Genomic DNA, 23804 nt, shown 5'->3' with positions numbered 1-23804 from the left:
TAGTGATGTGTGTGAGGCCCTAGGACAGCAGAGGACATCGGTTAGGTGCCCCCAGCAGAAGACTAGATATGTGCAGATAGGGTCTCTTTGCTGTTGAGATGGTGGTGTTGGTGATGAGTAATTTCTGGCACTTACAAGTGGTGTTGGTTTAAATTGGGAGGACAGTAATGGAGAGACGGATCTGGATCATAATAACGAGATTATTGGTGGTGGAGAAGTAGAAGTTGGTGCAAAAAGTGGTTAGAGAGTGGCAGGCAACAGGGCAGCCCTGGTCTTGAAACCAGGTATGTCAAAAAAATTGAAAAACTTGATATATTGGGGTCGCGGGTGGAATGGCAGCTGCTGAAGCACACAGTTATCAAAAGAAAAATATCTCATTGACAAAGGAATGGCCACGGAGGATGTGATGGTGGTAAGAGGAAACAGCCTTTACAATGCGGACTGAGCCATGCGTGCCTTTTCCTTGCAAGCGGAACAATGCTAGCCTGAACCACGCATCTGCGTTGTGTGATTAAGGCTGACAGTGGGCTAGATGTCCGAATGGGAGGGGAGAGGAACAGGAAGCATCGGGGCAGGAATCTCCGGACGTGGCCGGGTAAGTGGAGATGGGGTCAGGCTTGGGGGGGGTAGTTTTTAGGGTTGGGGCAGTTTTAGGGTTCAGGGTGGAGGGACTGGGGTTGGGGTGGTTTTTGGCAGGGTTTTAGGCCTCAGGGCGGGTCGGGTAGTTTTAAGGGCAGAGCAGGGATGATTTTTACGGCTCAGGGCAGGAGGCTGGGGGTCGGGGTCAGTTTTGGCAGTGGGCAGGGTTTTAAGTCCTCAGGACAGGGGGAGGGGAAGGGGTAGTTTTTGGGACAGGGACCAAATGTTAGGGCTTAGGGTGATGGGTCAGGGTAGTTTTAAGGGCTGGGGCAGGGTGGATTACAGAGTTGGGGTCTTAGGTGTTATGGCGCAGGGCAGGTGAGCTGGAAAATGCAATTTACCACGCGCATCCCTTTAGCAATCATGCATTTACAATGAAATTCTTTGTAAAGGCATGCGTGGTAAAGGCATGAGTGGTTGTATCAGACAACTGGTGGTAAGTCACACTATAAAGGAGTGTAAAGACAGAGTTTGTGGCAGAGGAATGGATAAGACAGATGGTGCACAGAAGAAGGAGAGTAAAGAGGTAAAGCACATGAAGTTGCCATAGATGGGGACAAAAAAGCCACACGGAGATCATTTAATGAGTGCGACAAAAAAAAGATATGGAAAGAGGAGTATGTGGACGTTTTTAAGTTACTCCATAGGGAAATGAAAGCAGAGGTTGTGTCAAAAGAGAAGGAATGGCATCTCTCTGGACGACCTAGAGTGTAGGTTATGATTGAAAACTGGAAGGTTGCATTTTTAATATAGGCTAGGCTAGGTAATACTTTGAGAGGTTCTGGAAGCGCAGTTGGGCGCTTTTCAAGTACATGGATGTAATTTATAAGGCCCAAAAACCCTTTGGCTGTTTAGCCTGAGAATTGAATGATGTAGTATTTAGGGCAAGACTAGTAGAAGGTGCTATAGGGAAGTGGGGAGCTAGAACAAGACTTACAGATGCATTGCATGGGGAATACTAGGCCAGCCCCAACACATACCCGCCAATTGGGTTACCCCTGGTTTATCATCCCATCCAGGGGTGGTCTACCCCGACAAGAGTGGAAAGGTATGGAAGAGGGCAATCAGCACAGCATGCTGGGCCTTTAACGGAGGTGCATGCAGCCGTCAATTTTGCAGATTCTGCCACAGGTGCCCATTATGTGGCAACAAACACTGTTCAAAGCAAGGAGGATGGGGTGTGCAGGGTAGTCTAGGACTGTCAGGGCAGACACAGTCTTCCAGAGGACGACAATGATAGTCGTGTGACACCCCTCAGGTGGGAAAATAAGAGCACAAGCTATCCCAGAAAATGCACTGACGGTCAACATATTTGAAAAAGCATTAAGTACCCTGAGTCTCTCTGCAGAAGCCCAACTTACCTTATAAATATTTCTAATATGTTATGATGCTCATTTCAATCCAGGTTACATCAGATTTTTGACTGAACATTAGCATGTCTACTCCTTATCCAGCTGTTTGCTCATCTCGTATTGCACTGGCAGGTTTCTGTGCTGCACGCGAGGGCGTAGAATGTGGGACGTTGCAAGGATGCAGTGCATCTTCATTCTTTTGAATCATTGCAAAGCCACCATTTTTGCAAAATTTTAATTTTTGCACCAGTATTTGATGCAGATTAAGCTTTTATGAGGGTGGGTCTGTGAAAAAGTTATTCCCCCCGCTGGTGTAAATACCTTTATTTCATCGATCAAATCGTAAATACACCGTTTATGCACTGTATGAAGCAAGTGTTGTTTTACAACTTGACATTCAGTGCAAAATTGAACTACATCGCTATAAGGATTAGGTAATCTGGCACCCGATAGGGCCGGATTAACAGCATTATAGGCCCCTGGACAAAGCAGTGCACTGGGCCCTGCCTACACAACCACTCACAGGAATAAAAATGTTTAACAGAAAATCTGTGTTAAATTCTGGCCTGCATGGGGTCCTCATGCTCGTGGGGCCCCGGGGCGACTGCCCAGCGTGCCCATGCATTTAGAAGGCACTGCACCCCGATTGTGACTTGTTTGGGCTTGGAAGTATACGTTTGTCTCCATGGAATCAAAAAAACAATCCTCAGGGCCTTTTTCCAGATGTCTGGTTGGCTGGTGCCTTACTAGGCCTGCTGTGGCAGATTACGTCCGGTGCAAGCGATCTCACAATGCCAATGTTACCCCTTCTTCCTGTCTCTATTTCTGCATCTTCACTGAGGTAAGCCTCAACCCAAGACACAGCAGACAGGATGAGGGTGTCTGCCGTGCTCTGCCTTCTATAACCAAAGCATGAGTCAGGAAAACCAAGGCCCCCTCTACACGAAGAAGCCACGAAAAGCGCGTCTTCAGCCTGTCATCTTCACGATTCGATGTATACTCATAAAGTAAACTATTGACTCCCCCAGCGCCCTTTCGATCGGTGTGATCTGTTCTCCTGGCTGAACATGTCCACTGATTGGCCCTGCACATTATAGAACCTGCACTTGAAAATGCATTGGAAGACCAGCCTAGAATTACAAAGACTTTTTGTCAGGTTTGTGGTACTTTTTTAATGCAGACCCAACACAAAGTCTAACGGTGGAATTTACAATCCAAACCAACACAAATTGCGATTTACCTTAGATAATCCAAAGTAACACAAAACAGCACAATTCGCTGCAGTGTGCTACTTTGCGTCAAGGGGGCGTTCCATGGGTACTTCATGGGCGTTCCCTCACAACCACCCATGGATTTTGACGCAAATCCCTACCTTCAAAGAACTGTAGATAGCACCACATCCTGTGCCTCCTCGAGGCAGGCGTAACGTGGAGAAATGTTTTTGTTTCACTTTGTTTTTTCTTCTTTGCTTGTGTTATGCATTTTACGGCACACATGTAAAGTTGGAAACGTCTTGTAGCACAGTTTTTTAACAGAAAAGGTATCCTTGCCTAGACAAAAGCTATGCTTTGCACTTTGGAGCAAGAAGGCCGGCGTTGGTGCACGGCTGCCAAAAGAGGGCCAGCGCAAGGAGAGAGCGGTACTGTACCCCTTCTTAGTAGGTATGGTGGAGTTCAGCTCTCTCCAATACACGCAACAGAGCAACTTTACTTGCTGCGCTACGTTGCATGACTTCTACATAAATGTGGCCCAGCGTACCAGTGGCGAAACAAAGGACCCCGCAACCCCGCAGCTCCCGCAGTGCGGAGGGGGCCCGAGCTCCAGAGAGCCCCCTCAGACAGTACCTTGGCCTGAAAGCTCCTGAGTGAGGCCCGAGGGGGGCACCTATATGTACCATGCAGGGGGGCCCCCTCAAGTTTTGTTACGCCATTGCAGTATACTTAGAGTGCCTTGAGGTAGCTTTGTGTTGCGTTTGGGGTTTGTAGAGGCGCGGATAATAATGATAACAACAACAATAGTAAGGCTTATAATAATAATAATAAAAATATTAATGCCTCGTCGACCGCCATTGGACACTCCTTCTGTACTAGGGTTGAAAGCCTTCACTGGCAGAAGACAGACCCAAATCTCACTCACGTCAGTGCTGGCTGTTTGAGCGTGTTGTCGTGTTGTGTAACATGGACTAGAAGTTGTCTAAAACTCTCTGTATTCATTTTTAACACAGTAAGGTTGCCTCTACTTGCCTTAAAATACATTTATGTAGATCATAGACAGAATTGCCTTTGTGTTGATGTCTATTCATCTTTTATTTGCTGCTTTTAAATTCATATTTTCAAAGTTGGGCAATAAATAAAATAAACTGATGTTTTTAACTGTTTTGACATTAAAATACCAGCCAAGCCAGTAAAATGCGATTCAGGTGCAACCACAGTTCCAGGCGACGCTTGTTTAGTGCATGAGCAGTTTAATGAAGGAGTTCGGGCAGGTGTTTACGTCACTAAAGCGACTATGCATGGATGCCAAGGACAGTAGGCAGAGGCCTCTTTTAATCAAATTCAATACGATAATGGAGGTGAGAAGTGAAAGCACAAACCCCCAAATTCCCAAGCAAATAACAGGAAGTGACAACACATGACCATTCCCTTCCCTTCATTGACTGGGCAGGGTACATTTTGAAACAATATTTAGGGAAAACTGGACGCTGCACAATGTTAATAAATACAGATTGAAACTGGAGTAAGCATGTAACTACTGAACTATCAAAAGCTAAAGGTATATATACTTTTCATAGCTCTGTACTCATAATGGGTAAATCATGGTGATGGAAGCAGCCGTAGAGGTAAAAGCAGTGGGGAGGTAGGACCGATTAAGGGGGGATTTCAAGGGATGATGCAGAGGGAAAATTAAATAAATAATTAATTTTCCCTCTGCATTGTCCCTCGAAATACCCCCTTACCTGGCCCCACCGCCCCGCCGCTGTTACCTGCACAGACCGTGGCTGGATGGAGAAGCAGTCATTGGCGGACCAAACCACCCAAATGAGGGTAGCAGTGGCTCTGCCAAGCTACCCGCTCATTGACTCCACTTGTTGCATGAGCACACATTTCCCCTCTCATCCTTTTGCACATGGCTCAGTCAAGATGGAGGGATAGATGAACTCAGGAAGCTTGTGCAGTCAATGCCCACTGTACAGGATCCATTCATAATGGAGGATATCCCAGGCATGTACCCTGAATCTAGCACATTTCAACAGCAACGACTGCATCTCACAATTCTTTATGGCGTTGCTCCCGTTCACAAGTCTAGGTTTTGCTAGGTTCTGGTGTCTAAGGTAATCCAAAAATGAGCATACACCCATTGCGTGAGCTTTGTCAGCATACATATTGGACAGCAGGCAGTCAAAGGATTACTTTCAGGTAACTATGCCTGAGAATAAAATGAAGAGAGCAGTAATCCTATGTTTTATTGAGGCTAACATTGGTCAGGTCCAAGGATGCGAAGCGATGACTGCGTCATGTGCAAGGCCCGGCTTCTGGTTACCTCTTAACACTTACGTTCTCTCATTTGGCTAAACCGCCCAACACATTTGATCTGGTTCCATATCATACCATTGGAACAGATGCTAAACACAATAAAATAAATTCCAGGATGTAATATTCCAGAGGATCTAGTGGTGGCGCTACTGGGACTCAGAGGCATTACTAACCCGGATGTGCTAACATTTGATAGGCTCATCCTCACCCAGTTTTAGGGGTCTGGTAGGCCCTGGATAGCAATACGATGGAAGGAAAGAGTAAGTCCACGATGGCCTCTGTGGCAACTCAGTCTCTGGAATATTTCAGCAATGGAGAGGCAGACATATGCAATACATCAACAGAGACATAAATTCAACATGGCCGCCTCTATAGACCTCTTCTGCTAGAACTAATATAACAATATCCTGTTTTCAAAGGCTGACCTCTGTGGACCTATATTATTGTGATATAAAGTACCCAGGGATGGATTGGCCATAGCAGGCACTGGCCGTTTTCCCTGTGGGCCGCCAGGGTGGGGGCCAATTTTGGACCCCAGGGGGGCCATTTATGTTACCAGGAGCCGATTTTGCAGCATAGCTACAATATCTGCCCCCTTTAACAAAAGCGGGAGCAGTGAGATGGGAGTGGTGCTTCCAAATAGCACCCCCCCCACCCGTGCTGTTTGCCAGGGCCGGTTTTGTTTCCCAGTCCGGCCCTGATGAGAACCTGGACACGCTGGAACTAATGAGTAATACAGGTTGTAAAAAACATTTTAGGAAATGACTTACAATCGTGGACCTAAAATATACAAACAATAGTGAAAATACCCAGATATAAAATATTCTTTATTTATCTAAACAATTATATCTGTTATTTTTGTTATTTTTAAATAGTAAAAAGGAGAAAGAAAGAAATCATTTCCCCCTAAATAATGAGTAATACAGACAGGTAGGTCCTTATACAAAATGTGATACTTCTGGCTGTGGTGGAGAAGGGGGTGAGCTGGGAAGTTGCTTTGTTGTCATAAAGTTTACTTTATGAATTGCAAGCATTCTTACTGGAAATCTAAATGTTTCTAATGGTCCTAGATGGACAAACTTCAAAATGTAATATTGTTTTATCATTATGTATGTATGGAAATTAATAACATAGATTGAAACCAAAAATAGCAATAATTTCTAAAAAACACTTACGCTTTTGAATGAAGCCATAAATTAGGCAGAATAGCAAAACAGAGTGTAAATCTGGGGTCCCCCTCATGTTGATCCTGAAAGCCATCCTGTTAAAAAACAAAAACACAAACTATTGATACATTGAAACTTTTCAAAAACAGACTTCTGAAAGTAGCATGTCTACTAAGCCTCTTAATCACTGCCTTCGATCCTTCCTGCACGCTGGCACTTGTAGAGCGCTGCTGCTTCCTGCCACCACACCCTCAGCTAGCGCCCACATACCCAGCGCCCACCCAGCCGCCCCACCCCCAGTCAACGCCCACACACCCACTGCCCACCCAGCTGCCACAACCCCAGCCAACGCCCACCCAGCCGCCACACCCCCAGCCAGCGCCCCGATACCCACCGTCGACCCAGCCGCCCCACCCCCAGTCAACACCCACACACCCACCGCCCACCCAGCTGCCACACCCCCAACCATGGCCCACCCAGCCGCCACACCCCCAGCTAGTGCCTTGCCCTAACCTCCTTCATGCGCTTCTTACTGATAATCCATACTGACTTTGGGTGCATTGTCCCCAGAAGTAGGGTGAGGGAGGGCAAGGCACCTGTCAGTCACTGATTCCTCCTCCTTTCATTGGCAGAAGTTGAATAGAGGTGAGAACCCCTCTTTTAAGTTTCTAGCCTGGGCCACCGACATGTGCTTTTGTTCTCTGAACCAAGCAGTTTTAGGCACTTAGAGCATAACAACAAATCAACATAACTAAGATGTTCCCTAACAATTCTTTGGACAGGAAGGTCTGAATTCCACCACAACCACTTTAGGGCCAGGCCTAGTTGGGACCTCAAAAATAAATAAATAAATAATACGATAATATTTTACCAACATCAGAAAACATAGAAATAGATCAAAAACCAAACGTACAAAGGAATGCTTATTCATAAAATGAATTAAAACTTATATATTTACCATGCCATATAACCTTGCTCATAGCATCTTTCTCACCAGCAGTGCGCAATGATAAAGGTTCCACAGATTAATAGATACATTCATGCTGCTTAACATATTTTGTGGTTAGCAATCTGAAATGATGCCAGGAAATTACTTGCAAACTGTCAGTAATAAGTATTCCTTACAAGAAGCATTACCGTCGCTGTGTCAAAATCAAACCGCAATAAACCCGCTATAGCTTCATTTCCTGAATAACTACTGCCTCTTTTTTGATCTTCTGTGTACAGACAGGCAATTACATATGTGAGTTTGCATGTTGTTAACAACAAACGACCTTCCACAACTCCACCTTTTCACTTAAGGCAAGTACAACAAGCATTTGCAATGCAATAGGTCTAGCAATTATAGGAGTTTGAGCTATTGGCATTGTAAATGACAATACCTATGTCGTTACTTTATTTGTAAAGTGTGTACATACAACTGGGAAATGCCTCAGAATTATATGGATGGTCCTTAGTGGACATTGCGAGGGCCACAGACGTTTTAGAGTAGAAAGAGGGAAGGTTGCAGCCAGTGCTTAATTTGTAAAAAAAACATAAGTGCCAGGGCTCTTGTCAGGAGGCCACTGCATCTTGCACCACACATGGCCTCTGCCATGCTGCCAATGATAGCAACAACACGACTACTGACCATCACACTCCTACAAGTGGGACAATTCAGACTATTCCAGGCCCCCAAAGCTAAAAGAACGACTTGGGCAGCAGGTAATAGTCTGTTTAAATGTATATAGAATTAATAACTGACTGTTGTTGTGTGGTCATCTCTAAATTAGCCAGACAGCGCCACCTTGTTGCAGTCTGTCACAAGTGCCAGTGTTGGCAATTAAGTGCTGATGCCGAGCACCGGAAACCACTAGCTCAAATTAAGAAAAGGTTGCAGTCCTATAGTCCGAGTGGAATGTGCTATTTCAAGTGGTTGCAAAGGACAGGATGGGAATGCATTAGGTGGAAGTAGGTCAGTTATGAGCCAGCCCCAGTATTATCTGGGGCAGGCCTGGAAATATGAATCTGACCGGGCTGTGACTCAGGATTGAAGTCTCTGACAAACTTAGCAGAAATTAGGGCTTAGCCATGGAAGATGAGGTAGGGGATCTCCAGGAAGTGACAACGTAGTTAGGATTGGCTGAAGTCAGGCTCTGGGAAGCTGGTATGACCTGAAGGTGCTGGAGAGATATTCCTGTGCCAGGCAAAATGTTCTGAAGTGAGATTGTTTTTGATGAGGAGCCAGGTTGTTGGCATGAGTTCTGGTGTGAAATGGTCCGTGTCAGGGCACAAGTCCTAAAGAACAGTAGTGGGGGGACTAACCAAGTGAGGCAGCATGCAAGTGACATCATGGCACATTACATCACTGTGCGTGATACTGCACATGACATCACAGGAAGTCACTTCACAGGAAGTGGTATCACATCCCATGTCCTCATGGGAAGTGACATCAGATCTTAACACCTTAGACATGTGTTAAGCAGGTCTATCATGAGTATATTTGAGCGCATTACAAGATTTAACAAGTGAGAATTTGCGTTGGATTGTGCCAAAAATGTGATGCAACCCAGACACAACAAAATCTGGGCCGCAAAGTCTACATTTATTTTTCAAAAACTCTGAAAGATATTGACAGCAAGGAGCAATGTGGCAGTAAACCTTTTCTACTCAATTGGGTGCAAAGTCTGTATTTAAAAATATCTTATGGGGTTAAGACACCTGCTGCAGAGATCTTTGTGTGCCCAGTAAATCTCAAGGAATAATAATAATAATAATGCTAAGATAACTCTGGAGGTTAACCCATTTTCTGGAGGGATCTGTGTTTTGTCTAGTCCCAGTTTTGAATCAAATTAGCATAGAGGGGTAATAAGTCACCATTAAATCACGTCATGTAACATGCAGATGGCAGATTTGTATTTTGTGTAGCTATAAGTGGGTTACTGCTTTTAACACAAAGATCCTTTTGTTACTTGCAGTTCATGAATTGTAATGCTTCTAATATCGCACAGTGAGCTATGAAGGATATGTGACTCCTATACCTGGTAACCCTCAATGTATGTAACTCATCCTGTACATTGATTTACGCACATGATTTATTGTCAATGTATAATGTTTACGTATGATGTAAAACGGTCTGACTCTCTGCACTGGGATGAGTAGCGCTTTAAAGGAAATAAAACAAAATAGTGATATTTAAATTATTATTTGCGTAAATACTTGAAGGGAACAAAATATCTGACATTCTTACAGTGCATGCATATCTCTTATATACAGGGACTGAACAAAGTAAAACGCGTGCCTCTCCTAAGTATATGTGAAGCTGTGTGCCTTAGTGTCCCCTCCTTTGCATTTAAGTCTAATGCCCCAGATAGCTCCCAGCCAGGAAGGATACTCCACCAGAAGGAGGCCTGATGGCCCTTTAACTTCAGCCTTCGTTTTGGTCAGCTGGAACTTAAAATAAAATGTGGGCACAGAGTTCCGCTTCGCTAGCGGAGCTTGCGGATTTTTGCATACTCAGCGTTCTGCTGAGAACGCAGAGTTTATGCAAAACTCAGACTCCTCAGCGGGGCGGAGTTCAGCCCCGGGCCCCACAGTAAGCGCCCCGCCTCCACCTCCCCAATAATTTTTTTTTTTAATAAATAAAGAAGATAAAAAACACACTTACATTCATCGCGGCGTCTCCGGGCTGCCCTCATCCTCCTCGCCGTGGTCTCTCTTGCAGAAACCCCTACGTCAGAGTACGTCATGGTAGGACTGTGCATGTGGGTGCAGTCCTACTGAAGACGCACGTCTGACGTAGGGGTTTCAGTTTGCAGAAGAGACCATGGCGAGGAGGAGGAGGGCAGCCCGGGGACGCAGCGATAGAGGTAAGTGTGTTTTTTATCTATTTTTTTTAATTTAATATTTATGTATTAGGGGGGTGGAGGCACAGAGCGGAGTGGAGTTTTTGTCCAACTCTGTGGAACTCCGCGTACTGCACCTACGTCAGCTCCGCCCATGCTTATTTAATATAAGAAAGCCCCCTCACTGCCTGCCAGTTGCTTCTCAGAACGAAAGCAGACAACGTGCAGAAGCTGCTGAAACCTAACCAGGGATGAATTCAGCATATTTTATTGGACCGCGTCCACACTGTGAAAATAGTGGGTGGAAGCCATCTACCCGCATGTACCCCCGACTTGTGCCCTGGTCCCTGCGATGTACACAGTACAAAGAAGACATAAAAAGCTTACGGTTGCAATGCATAGTTACTGTCACTGCTTCAGTTAAGACGTTTGTGGATGACTTTAAGTCCAAAAAAGCCAAAAAAAACTCCAGAAAATGTTTCCTTACTGTGGTACTTGATTAAACTATGTAGACTTGTAAGCTTTTCCAGAAGATACCATTATCGGCATCACATCCACAGCAACTGCCAACTCCAAGTGCCCTTTATCAAAACCAACCACCTCCTATATTCTAGAATAGTATCTTCCAGCAATGGAACTCCATTTAGAGTTCCACTGTATCGGCCAATCGACCGGATACCACACCTACATTGCATCGGGCTTAAATTATGACTTCCAAGCTTGGTTCTTCTGAGGTGTTCTGAAACTGTCTGAAGTCCAGTCTCCTTCCAAGACCTATGCCCATATTTTGACATATATGATTCTCATTCTCATTGGCTGCTATGTCTTCCATTTGGCTCTAAGAATTGAAAGCTAACTGCTTTCATATTTTTAAACCCAAAGGTTTCTGCATGAAAGCATTTATATCTTCAGAGATGTGGAAAGACTTCCAAACTTTTAGAGAGAGAGAGAATGTTTCTGCTACAGAGGAATATTAACCCAGGTACTTTGGCAGACCCTCAAGTAAATGCAGTATTTGGCCACATTTTTAAAACATTTGCAAGTGGCAAAAGCTCCACTCCAAACACACCAATAGCCTTTGCTGGCTAAGCTTTTGTCTCCCTTGATTCCCTGTATCGCCATGGTCAAGGGAAGACAAGGAACTTTGGGTTATGGCTCCGGGACATGTTAAATTGAATGTTTTCTGTCATTAGAAATGAGGAAACAGTATGGTTACACCAACATTTCAGTTTGTGTAGTAGGGGATTGTGGTACCAACCACAATAGAAAGCATCCCCTAACAGTTCAGGGTGCCAGATATTGTCATGGAAAGGAATGTCCTTGGCTCATGAATTAAAAAATAAAAAGTGAGAAGAACTAAGTCCAGATATTGTTCCCCTCAACACTTCCAAACACTTTTATTAGATCAATGGGTTGGGCATCTGCGAGCGAACAAGGCATACAAGCGGCTAACGCGAAGTTTAGGTCACAGGCAGTCATAATATTCACTCTTCCATAGGTGCAAGAGATGATGGCTACTTTTCTTCTAATTCCATTATATTTTTGACTCACAAAACTCAAATCGCATTTGGATGAACATTTTTTGATACCGTGGATAAGATCTCACAGACCACCTTTGCAAAGCAGAAGTAGCCACTATGTATGTATGAACTGTATGCACTATAACTTATATCCTGTAAACCTAACAAGAAGGTCTTCTGTACATAGTTTCAGGGAAAGGTTGGAAAACAATTCATTATTTTGACCAATGGAGGGAGAAGGTGGGATTATCCTTAGGGTGGGAGAATTAGAATTTCTTTAAAAAGAAGCATCTTGAACTCATTTCTGAAGTGGAGGACAGAAGAAGAGAGTTTGATCTGTTGCGGGTGGATAGTCATTCCTCATAGCTTTACAAGGCGTGTCTCTCTATTCTTTTTCTTTTTGTATCTTCTGGTTTCCAGCTTGGCAGTGTCCTGACAGGCTAGCTAGGAAGCTTTGCCCATTAAAAGGTATGGTGGTTCTTTAGTTTGCTGTTTGGGAGTGTCATCCTATCTGAAGAGGAGCACTAGGTTGTCCCATGGTGAGCTTTCTTGGTAATGTGGGTCCTAAAGAAGAGGTTGCTGTGAATGATGAACCCAAGTGATTTTGCGTTTACAATGTGTTATGATCTGAATTCTTCCAGGACTTTTTGGAGAACCACTCCTAGAGGTGGGGTTGTTTACTGATGGCAATAACGATGAACACAGACTTGGTGCAGTTCAGTTTTATGCACACACCAGACACCTGGGCTTGCATGATGGTGAGACACTCTTTGGGTCTGTAGATAGCACTGTTTCAGGCAGAGACTTTCACGTAGCATTAGGTGTGCCTTTAGCGTTCTGGTGAATTTGATTTTTTTGGTTGCATAAGATTACTAAGAAGTTTATTAGGGCTTCATGGTGAACGGTGATGAAGCTTGATAATAGATTGGGGATGTTCAGAAGACAGAGCTTCGTTGGGTACGATCAACATGGCACCATCCACGATCTGGTTTTATCAACCAGCATCCACAAAATTTCTCTCATATCTGATCCTCGGAAGTACCACTGTTGTAATCTCAACCACATTCCCATGATTCTCACATTCCCTGTTTAAGGTAGCCTGACTTCCCACAGGAGCTGTCCCATTCACTAAACAGGGTGAGTAAAGGAGAATGTGAGAGAACGGCTGTGGGATTCAGGGCCCATTTTGTAGAGGGAAGAACCCATGTTAGCAAAGGCATGTAGGTGGTATAAAGCTTATGCAAAATGTTACAAATAAATAAATATAAATCAGATAAAATGCAATTAAATCTAGCTCACCTCAAACAGATGACCATGCTGAAGTGCAACCCTTCCAGCTCAGAAATGAGAAGTGGTGGTCCTGGCAGGATTCACATCGTTTTTTTCAAATATTTCCAAACTGGAGGAGGCAAATCTGGTTTCTGCCAGAGGTGCCACTCAGCAGGATGAGTAAATCGGCAGGCAAATGTTGGCGTCCACTGTAGGCCCATTGTCACTCGTGTTATTAGCAGCTACACATCTTCGTCTGTTTCCTTTGCTCAATGTAGCGGCTTGTATCACGCATCTACTTTGTAGCCACTTCCTTCCTCCAGATCTTTCAGAATAGACTAGTCTGCTCTTGACTTGTTATGTTTTGCCTGAGAATGTTGACTTGTTGCCATACTCATTTGTAGTCCATCGACTTAATGAAGTAAACCCAGTTGGTTTGGGCGCCCTTCGTTGGTACCTTTATGACATTGTCCTTACAATGTCTCATTTGTGTTGCATTCTCCTTTAACCCTTTCAGCGCTTATGACGGAACCACTCCGTCATGAGCCACGGGTGCCGTGTGCTCATGACGGAGTGGTTCCGTCATGCTGCGGCCGTTGGCGGCCGCTCCTCCCACGCTGCGCTGATTCCCCGCCTGTGCGGGCGATTAGCGCAGTGGGCGGAGTCATGACGGAACCACTCCGTCATGAGCACAGCTCAACCGTGGCTCATGACGGAGTGGCTCCGTCATGAGCACAGCGCCACCGCGCTGCCCCCAAACCCCCCCCCAGCGCTGCGGAGGAATTCCCGCCGCAGCCAAGGGGTTAAAAGGGGGCCTCGGCTCTCCATCCTATAATTCCATCTCCTCCTCCCCTCTAAATCTCTTTCCTGTTCCCTCGATATCTCCCTGCCCTCTTGATCCTTTCATTTCTTTTGCTAAATCCTCCCCATTCTTAGAGTAGGCCTTTCCTGTGTCTCTTACCCAACAAACACTATGTTATCCTCCTTCTTCCTTTATCTTCCCTGGCACAGGAGCAGACGTTCCCAGCACAGGATGCCACCATCACAAACTGCACCCGCTTCACCAGTCTCTAAACTAATGCTGTACACGAACATAGCATGTTGCTACCAACAGAGTACTAGCCTGTGCTGGGGAATAGGCAGGACCACTGGAATTATGTGATTGTGCGGCTGTGACGTTTTTCCGCATAATTATAGATCAGATGCATTTGTCTCATAATCCATCATCTGCTGCAAAATCTGCATATTTTGACAAAAAAATGTTTCTAGCTCAAACGGTTCAACAGTTACTAAAATCACAGCAACATGTGTTCCCGCACAGTGAAAGGCCATTTGCAAAGTTGGACTGGTCACATTTCTTGTTGCTTATTGCTATGTTTGCGTGTTAAACTGGCAACTAATAAGGTGTAACTTTTGCCCAGACAGTGTTAACAAGTGTAAAAGGACAACATAATGATGTAAAATGATCAGAAAATGTGCTGCATAATTTGCCTTTCCTTGCAGCATAATTTGCCCCTCTCCTGCCGCATAATTCCAGTGGCCCTGAGAACAGAGAAGCACCCAAAGTAGGGCCTTTTAGCACGGATGACTACCATCCCTGTGACCATTTCATGACACTACTAAGGGTTGTTTGCAGCCGAGTTATAGACCTTTTTACCTAAGCCCCAGTGGGAATGCCGCTAACAGGCTCTCGCTGATAAATTCCTGTAATATGCTACCGCATTCCCCCAAAGCATGTTAAGTGTTTCTCTGGAAGGGGCTTGATTGGGCTGGGTACATGTGAGGTGCTGGGCTCGTTCTGGGGTCCCACCTGCATATACATAGCTCTTGAAGTTGTAGCGTGCTACATAAGGATAGTGATAGACAGAGCTGGATGTCTCCCCTTTCCCTCCATGTCTCCTTAAGAGGCTCCTTAGATAAGGATGAGGCTACAAATCCCAGAATGATGATGACCTGTGTATACATTGCAGTGTTTCCTCCTACCATATGCATCTGGGGAGTCCTGGCACAAATTGCTGGAGCAAATAGTGTGCAGGCACAGTTTGCTTAAGTTGGAATGTGGACTAACATGTGCTGTACATGTGTTATTACCCATTCCTGCAATAATTGAGTGCAAAGTGTGTACCAGGCAATTTGCAAGCCCCATGCAGTTGCAAAATTTGTGTGAGTTCTATTCTGCTCAGTGAGAGTTAGAGATCGGTATGCTTCCACCTGTGTCATCTAGTGGCGTAGTGTGGGGGGTCCACAGGGGCAGTCACCTCAGGTGCAAAATTCTTAGGGCGTGCAAAATTTTAGAAGAAAGTATTGCACCCCCTAACGCGTGGACCGTCAGCACTTCCTCAGCTAATGGTCCACAGGTTAGGGGGTACAATCCACGCTGTGCCGCTGGTGTCATCACATCTTGTCTGCCCCGATTGATTCCAAGATACATATGTCTGTTTACCCTGCATCACCACCTCTTGTACTGTACCTGATGTTTGTGAAAGGCCAGTGTGCCTGAATCGTGCATTGTCATATCTTGTGTCTGCAGCGGACTGCGCCCATCGCTTTTCTTCAGGCAACTGTTGTGTGTGGGAGTCGCCGTCTATAGCTGCTGCTAACCTCAGCCGTGGCCCATGCAGGTAAAAGTGGTGGGGCAGTGAGACTGGGAGGGGGGTATTTTGACTGACGACAGCGAGGGAGAATTATTTATTTATTTCATTTTTCCTTGTGGTCGTCTGTCGAATCACCCCAACCCGGCCCCACTGCTCTTACCTGCACGGGCCGGGGCTGGCTCATTTCCTCCATCTACCGATGGCCTTCACATCTAACCTGGGCTTCAATTGGAATTCCATATAGCATATTATCAAGCCCATTATTGCCGTTTTAGCGACAGTTTTCTGTCGCAAGGCGGCGATAATTTTATCGCATGTCTTGATAATATGCCCCTAGATCCCTTGTGACCCTGCTCTGTGCCTGGCTACCTTATCAGGACCAGCTCCTGTGTGTAAGCCTTGATTTGAGTGTAAAGTCTAGAGTTCAATTCAGTTAGACTTTTGGCAGGATACACTGCCAAGTGTAGTTGTTGATGCAATATTACTTATTAAATGACTTAGGCATATTTGCTTCACGAAAATCAAAGTATTATGTATGTTTCTAAAAGAATAAAACTTCGTGGACAACCTATTTGTTGTGCATGAAATATATGCTGTCTGAATTAGATGTCCATCCCACCAACATCTTCAAAGAGTAAACCTCTCTACTTCAGCTCCTCTATTCCCTAAAAGTCAAAGTCTAAAAAGGATGTAATTTCCAGGGACAGGGGCAACACTTGCTTCAAGCAATGCTTATTGATACTGCGTTGTGCAGGCTGCAGAGAAATGGCCTGACACAGCCCAGCTCTGCTTATCCGGCTTACCTGTAACCACCACATGTTCTTCCCCTCAGGAACCCTTTCTCTATGTACAGCTATTTATTGTACATTTCTTCCATCATCAGTGTTTCCTCTATTCTCACTAACTATCATGAGAAACCTTTCTGGTCCTTTAAGATGACAGTTGACCTTTTGCCCTTTCCCCACCAGTCTCTGAGATCTTCCCCGCCCTTTTCTTCATTATTCTGCCCCCAATCTTTCTCATCTCCTTCCCCCCTCCCTGCCACTGTTTACTTATCTGCCCATTTTCTTCCCCACCCACTTCCTATCACTCCACCAGTCCTTGCATCTACAGGATAAATGGCTTCTCTCTTTTTATAGACATTCTTGTCTCTCCCTTTTGAAGTTTTTTGTTTGTAATGCACTATTTCACACACATTGTTTTGGTTATATAATAGAGCAACAAGATCCACTAAAACTATTACGTGTTCATTTCATTGTTTAAATAAACTCACTCAGTCCTTCATATTTCTCTAACATCTTCACCACATTGTTCACTGATTCACTTTATGTCATTACTCCATCACACTGCTCTTTGTGGTTTATTTTTTCCTCTGAGAGACGTGTTTCAGTCAGTGGTGCGGAGTACACAGCTGACCTCCCTCAGGGCACACCTCACTTGTTTTTTTTCTGCAAACGAATTGCTTCCCATTGTCAGAAACAAGAGTAGCAGGCAAACCTTCTCTGGACCAGACCTCTCTCAAAAAATCGATAATGTTCTTACTATCCGCTTCCTTAACCAATTTATATTCAGGCCATTTAGATGCATGATCAATCAAAACCAATATAAACCGATAACTTCCAAAAAGAGACACATGGTCCCATTATGTCTATACCAACCTTTTCCCAAGGAAGATCAGGACACTCAACTGGCATGAGCGGAGGAACTGAAGTCTTTAGAGACTTGTCAGATGACTTACATATACAACAATCCATAACAAACTCATCAACCTCAGAATCCATTCCCGGCCACCAAAATGTGTCGCGAATGCGACGCTTTGTAAACGAGGATCCCAAATGTCCCTCATGAGCTCTAACAATAATACCCCTCCTGAACGAACGTGGAGGGATAAGTTTGTCATTGCGAAGAAGAATGTCATCCTCCACTGACAACTCCTCTTCAATCTTAGAAAAGGGCTGGAGGAGAGCTGAAAGGACCCTTTCTCTAGGCCACCCACGACTAACAAATTTACAAACCTCTTGAAGAATAGAATCATTAGTAAAGGCCAACCTCCATTCATCTTCAGAACAAAACTTCAATTCCGGAATGTCTACACCTGCCACAAAACAATTTTCACAATCCTCATTAATGAGGTCAGAAAACAGGACATCATCATCATGAGCGTCACCGGAGGGAAAGCGAGAAAGGAAATCTGCCCTACCATTCTTTCCTCCGGATATGTGTTTCACATCAAAGTGATATTGAAGTAATTTAGAGACCATCCTCATAATTCTAGGTGTGGAACATTTTGTTACAGATCCTCCTAATATATTGACCAACGGTTTGTGATCAGTTAGGAGTAGGAAGCGTTTACCCCACACATTTAAACGGAATTTTTCTATTGCCCATGCACAAGCCAATAACTCCTTCTCAATAACTGAATATTGTGTAATTCAGGCGATCTTAACATTCTTGAGGCAAAGCCTATTGTCCTTTCAACACCATCCTCTACTTGCGTTAAAGTAGCTCCTAAACCTACTTGGCTCGCGTCAACTGTCAAACAACACGGAAGGCTGGGGTCAAATGGCTTAAGAACAGAACTCTCACATAGAAGATTCTTCACTTCTTGAAAGGCCAGCATACATTCATTACTCCACACAAACTTAGACCCTTTTTTTAGTAGGTTGCTGATGGGAAGCACAATGGTTGCAAAATGGGGAATGAACCTTGAGTAATATTCACATAACCCCAGTAGAGATTTGACTCCCGTCTTGTCTGTGGGAGTAGCGGCATTTGAGATTGCTTCGAGAAGACCAGTTCTGGGCTTGATACCATCCTGAGTGATAATGTGACCTAGGTATTCCACCTCAGTACAAAAAACTTACATTTCTCTACTTTCAGAACAACACCATGTTCTTGGAAAAGGCCCAAAACTTTATTTAAGTTGTTATCATGTGTAGAAACATCTTTACCAAAAATGAGTACGTCATCTTGGAAAACTAGCACTCCGTCAACTCCTCTGAGGATGTTAGTCATTACCCTTTGGAATACCGACGCTGCCGAAGCGAGACCAAAAGGCATACGTCGATATTGAAACGCCCCCAGAGGAGAGACAAAAGCAATAAGATGACGTGACTCCGGATGTAACTCAACTTGGTGAAAGGCACTGGCAAGATCTAACTTAGTGAAGAATCTAGCACCTTTGGTTGACGCAAACAAATCATTGATCTTAGGAAGAGGATGCGAGTCTACCCAAATCTCTTTATTAAGAGATCTTAAGTCCACACATACCCTAAGCTGACCACACCTCTTCCTAGCGACGACCAAAGGCGAAAGCTATAGTGAAGACTCCGTTGGCTCAATGATCCCTTTCTCACACGATTGTTTGAGTTCCTTTTCTAAATGTTCCCTGACACTGTAAGGGACACCCCTAAGTTTATGTTTCACAGGCAAACCTCCTTCCTTAACAATTATCCTATGTTTGAATCCTTTGATTTTTCCTAGTTGAGACCTGAAAACAGATGGGAATTTGTCTTGGAGAACTTGTACATCGTTAGGACAATCAACCACAAGAACTTGTTCTTTGGCTCCAGGTCTTAAGATCATCTTAAAGAGACCTTGATGGAACCATCCTAAAATATTAAGGCATTTGACAGCAACATAGACCTTCCCTCTAATTCTTCTTCCTTTGAAACACATTTCATCTTCAAAATAACCCACAAGATCAATCTTCCGACCTTCATAGGATACTGGTGTGCGGTCAGGAGGAAGAAGGGGTTGAGTACCTTCCCAAGTTTCATCAAATAGTTGTTGGGTGATCATGGTTATCTTTGCACCAGAATCAACAAGAAGTTTAAAATGTTTATTACCAACCTCAATATCTATTATAGGATCTACACAGTTTTTGGGATCGCCTTCACTAATTTCAGAAATCGAAAGATCTGTCACAACTGAAACAATTTCTGATTCGGAGGAAGAATCCTAATCAACCATACATACAGTGGGTTTTTAAAAATTCTTTTGACCTTTTAACTTGAGACACACTTTGGCAAGTGTCCGATCCTTTTGCAAAAATTGCAAGTGACATTAGAAGCAGGGCATCTCAATCCCTTAGAGTGAGGTGGGTTCCCGCATCTCATACAGACAGAAGGATCGAATGTGCTAGGCATAGAAGATTTGGTTCCCTTTTCATTTGTGTTCCCCAAATGTTTTGCAGGTTTCTTGTTGTTTTTTAAGGAAGAAGAATTGAGGTTAATGGAATTAACAGATTCTACTACCTTTTCCTCTAATTCGTTTAGCGAAACCATAGAAATCTCAATACTTTTAGCAAGTTTTATTGTCTCATCTAAAGAAGGATCCCCCATAGTGAGTAACTTTTGTCTTATGTTCTTGTCCTTGCAGTGACAGACAAACTGATCTCTGATGGGTTGATCAGTAAAGTTCTCAAATCTACACTCAGCTGCCAATCTAAGTAAGACAGAAATATAAGAGTCTACATCTTCGCTGTCACTTTGTTTTCTCTTAAAAAACTTGTGTCTAAGAACCATGAGACTAGATTGCTTGTCAAACCTTAATTTGAGTTTTTCAACAGTTTCTTGGTACATATCATTTAGTGCAGGATCCCCTACTGGAAGCTCTGGTAAGTGTTTAAAAATAGACCTCCCTTCGAAATCTAGAGAGTGTAAAAGTAAACTTTTCTTCCTTTCTGCGGCGAATCTGGTTGCACCAATGGCTCCTAAATATGTTTCAAAAGCATCATACCAGATTTCCCATCTGATTGGTGGTTCCCCTGGAGTGTCTAGAAAAGCGGGTGGGGGATTTACTGATTGGAGGGTGCACATAGTGACACAATTAAGTGTATAAGGTGTAAAAGGTTTACAATGAACGTTAAAAGCGTCTCAGAACCCCAAACAATCCTTGTTGTATGACAATTCCTCTCTCACACATATAAGGTACTGTACCAAAAGAATGGATCACATAAAGAACTAAAACTCTTCAGAAAATGAGTTATAACTAACACATTTGGTAACAAAAATGTGACAGATAAAGATACCTGAATTAATTACCTAGAGGCTCTAATAATATTGTGTACCTATGTAACTATATTAGAACTGTGTACACCATCATATTATTGAATGATGAGAAATGCGCAATGTCCTTCTAAATTGTGCACATCAGTGAATGTTTTCTTGTCGTACAGTCTGAAGAAGGAAAACTTTCTTCGGGATGTATTTGAACTTCAAAGAGATCTGAAATGAGCTGTGCGCATCAGCGCTACTTCGTAATGTATTTTAAACTTCAAAACAATTTTCAAATGAGCTGTGCGCATCAGCGCTACTTCGTTACCTTGATGAGTACTCGGTGAATGTAAAAGTTGCACAACAGTCCCCAAAGTCAATCTTTCCACATGGATGTTCACAAGAAGAACATGAATATGAAACGAGTGAAGTCCGACACGTTTTCCCTTTCTTTTAAAGGCAGACAGTCAACAAGATATAGAGTAGGGTGAGCAGGAGCAAGATCACGTCCTACCGTATCATGAGTTGACTAGTAGACTTGAAGACATGTGGTACTCTGAAGGCAGAGTTGTATCATCACTCGATGCTTTGGTCTTGATAGGTAATAGTCTTCATCTGTATTTGCACGCTGAGTTCATATGTAACCAAAATCGTCACCAACTAAAATGTAGTAATTTGCCAGGAAACTTCTGTTGTCTTGAGTTGATTTATTGTTGGTTACATAGTAGGAAAACATGTACAGCTTCAACTGCCTCCAAGTCAAGAGTGACACATGAACATTCTCATGTAACCAGGCAGCAATAGAAATTCCTTCAAGCGGAAATAACACAAGGTACTACAAAATGCTTGTTCTACACCTTCACAGCACTTTCTTGATTGGAGATTTCGAACAAAGAAGAGAAGGCTTAGAACTATATCCCTCGCAATCAACAGGCTTCTGACCAGAATTAATCTTGAGCGCAAAATAGAGGACTTAATTATTGTGAATCCTCAGCTATTTCGGCCCTGGTGGCAAAACTCTGATCCCTGTGCTACTTGGAGTTTGTACAGGGAGTGGAATTATGACTTTTTGGGAAGCACAGCGGCCCGGCAATTTGCCGCTGACAGAGTTTGGTAGATTAAACATATAAAAAGCAGGCCAAAAAAGGCAAAACGTACGTAATTTGTTCCTGTAAGCGCTGGTTTCTCATGGCTGCCTTATTTTTCACCTGAACAAGTTGACTAGGAGGTATTTAGAGCACCTAGTAAATAATCTGTCATGGGCTACAGCATATATGGGATGCAGTAAATGTCACCCCTATTTGACCCACTCAGAAAAGAAGCCTTAACCTGACAGGGCAATTAAATATCATACAATAAATAGAAATCTGAGCAACAGTTGTAAATGTAAAGTTTCATATAAATTCACAACTCTCCAATAGGTAAGATTTATTTCATTTCGTTTAATATTCCATTTTCATATATTCTTCAGTAAAAGGAGTTCTTGTTGGATGCTTTTCAACCACAGGGTAACCACAAGATTGCCAACACGTGTTTCGTCAGGCAAGTATGCCAATCGACTTCATCAGGACTAAAACAAACATAGAGTAGCCTTAATATCACATAACTCACTCTATGTACATGTAGTATATACAAAACCATTGTACTATCTACAAAGCATCATCAGTAAAAGAGAAACAGAACTCACTATTTAACCAGAAATTAATTTGTTATTTAAAAGGAAAGCAGAAAGAAGGAATTTGAGACAAGTAAATATAGACATGCTCAAGAAAATATCAACATGCTCTCAGTAAGTCAAAGTTCACCTAAAGAGAAAAAGAAAATAGAAGAAAAAATATATAAAACCAAAAAACAGAACCCACTATTCACGACACCACAATGTGAGTAAGAAATACCCTATACACTTACCAAAAATAAACATGTGAGAAAAAAATCACTTAAATAGTTCATCCCATAAACTATAAATTCAAACAAGTAGCATTCCTACAGAAAAAGAACAAGTACTTAAGCCATTAAAGCAGACAATATAAATTATATAGAACACTATCATGATATCATCAATCATCAAACACAGATTAATTTTGTAATTCATAAACTGAAGAAATGATGAACTTAGTGAAGATAAGCAACCAATCGAATCTACACGTCAAAGAAAGCCAGAGCCTGCAAAGACCTAAATATGTCTATAAACAAAGAAGAGGCTACAAAACAATATTAAATAAACCCGCAAATAGGGAGTATAAAGGAGAGATATAAAAATGCGATTAAAGACATTAGTCAAATGTCAAGAGGCCTAACACAGGAAATAGTTATAAACATGACAAATAATTTAAACAGTATAGTGCCAAGTGTCATATCACCTAAAAGCAATGTCATAAACGCTGCGTATTTCTTAATAACAAATATTACAGAAGGAAAACTTATATATACTCCTAATGTAAAAGGAAAATTCACACATAAGAAGAATATCACAAACAATGGACCAACTAAATGTTAAAGATGACAAAAATTTAGTAAAAAGTACATTGCGCAAATAAGACAGACTACCAAGTAAGAGTACTGATGGCCACTACGTTTACAAAATAAGATCGAATCATAATATTGCAGAAAAAGTGAAAGTGGACCATGACTAAGCCACAAGATTAATGCGGAGAAATCGAAAATTCTCGGAAGGAACGGCACAGTTTAAAATTAAAGGTAAGATCATATTACCTAAAACAGAAGTCCCCGCATCACAGTCAGCATTTTGATAGGTCATATAAAACACCAATACGATTTCAAAAGATCTCGGTCATGGTACACCGAGTCCAAACCTATAATGAAAAAAATATAACAGAGTTGCTCATATCGCTCAACCCAAGTGATAAGTGATATATCAAAACCTCAATACTGGATGTCAGCTTAAATAGT

At 43.1% G+C, this 23804-nt stretch overlaps 1 protein-coding gene across 1 annotated transcript in view; it reads right to left on the bottom strand.

Annotated features, from left to right (window-relative positions):
• The window catches only part of IL21R (interleukin 21 receptor), a 184049-nt gene that overhangs the window by 121404 nt on the left and 38841 nt on the right, over positions 1-23804 (bottom strand). Inside the window, exon 2 of the mRNA XM_085629269.1 lies at positions 6700-6785. Within this exon, the coding sequence (XP_085485395.1) occupies positions 6700-6784 (85 nt within the window). The 5' untranslated portion in view covers position 6785. The remainder of the gene's footprint in view (positions 1-6699; positions 6786-23804) is intronic.

This window comes from Triturus cristatus, chromosome 10 (genome assembly GCF_964204655.1).
Source record: "Triturus cristatus chromosome 10, aTriCri1.1, whole genome shotgun sequence".
NCBI classification, from domain to species: domain Eukaryota; kingdom Metazoa; phylum Chordata; class Amphibia; order Caudata; family Salamandridae; genus Triturus; species Triturus cristatus.
Note: the sequence above shows the minus strand (reverse complement) of the source record. Positions and strands in the feature narration are given on the sequence as shown.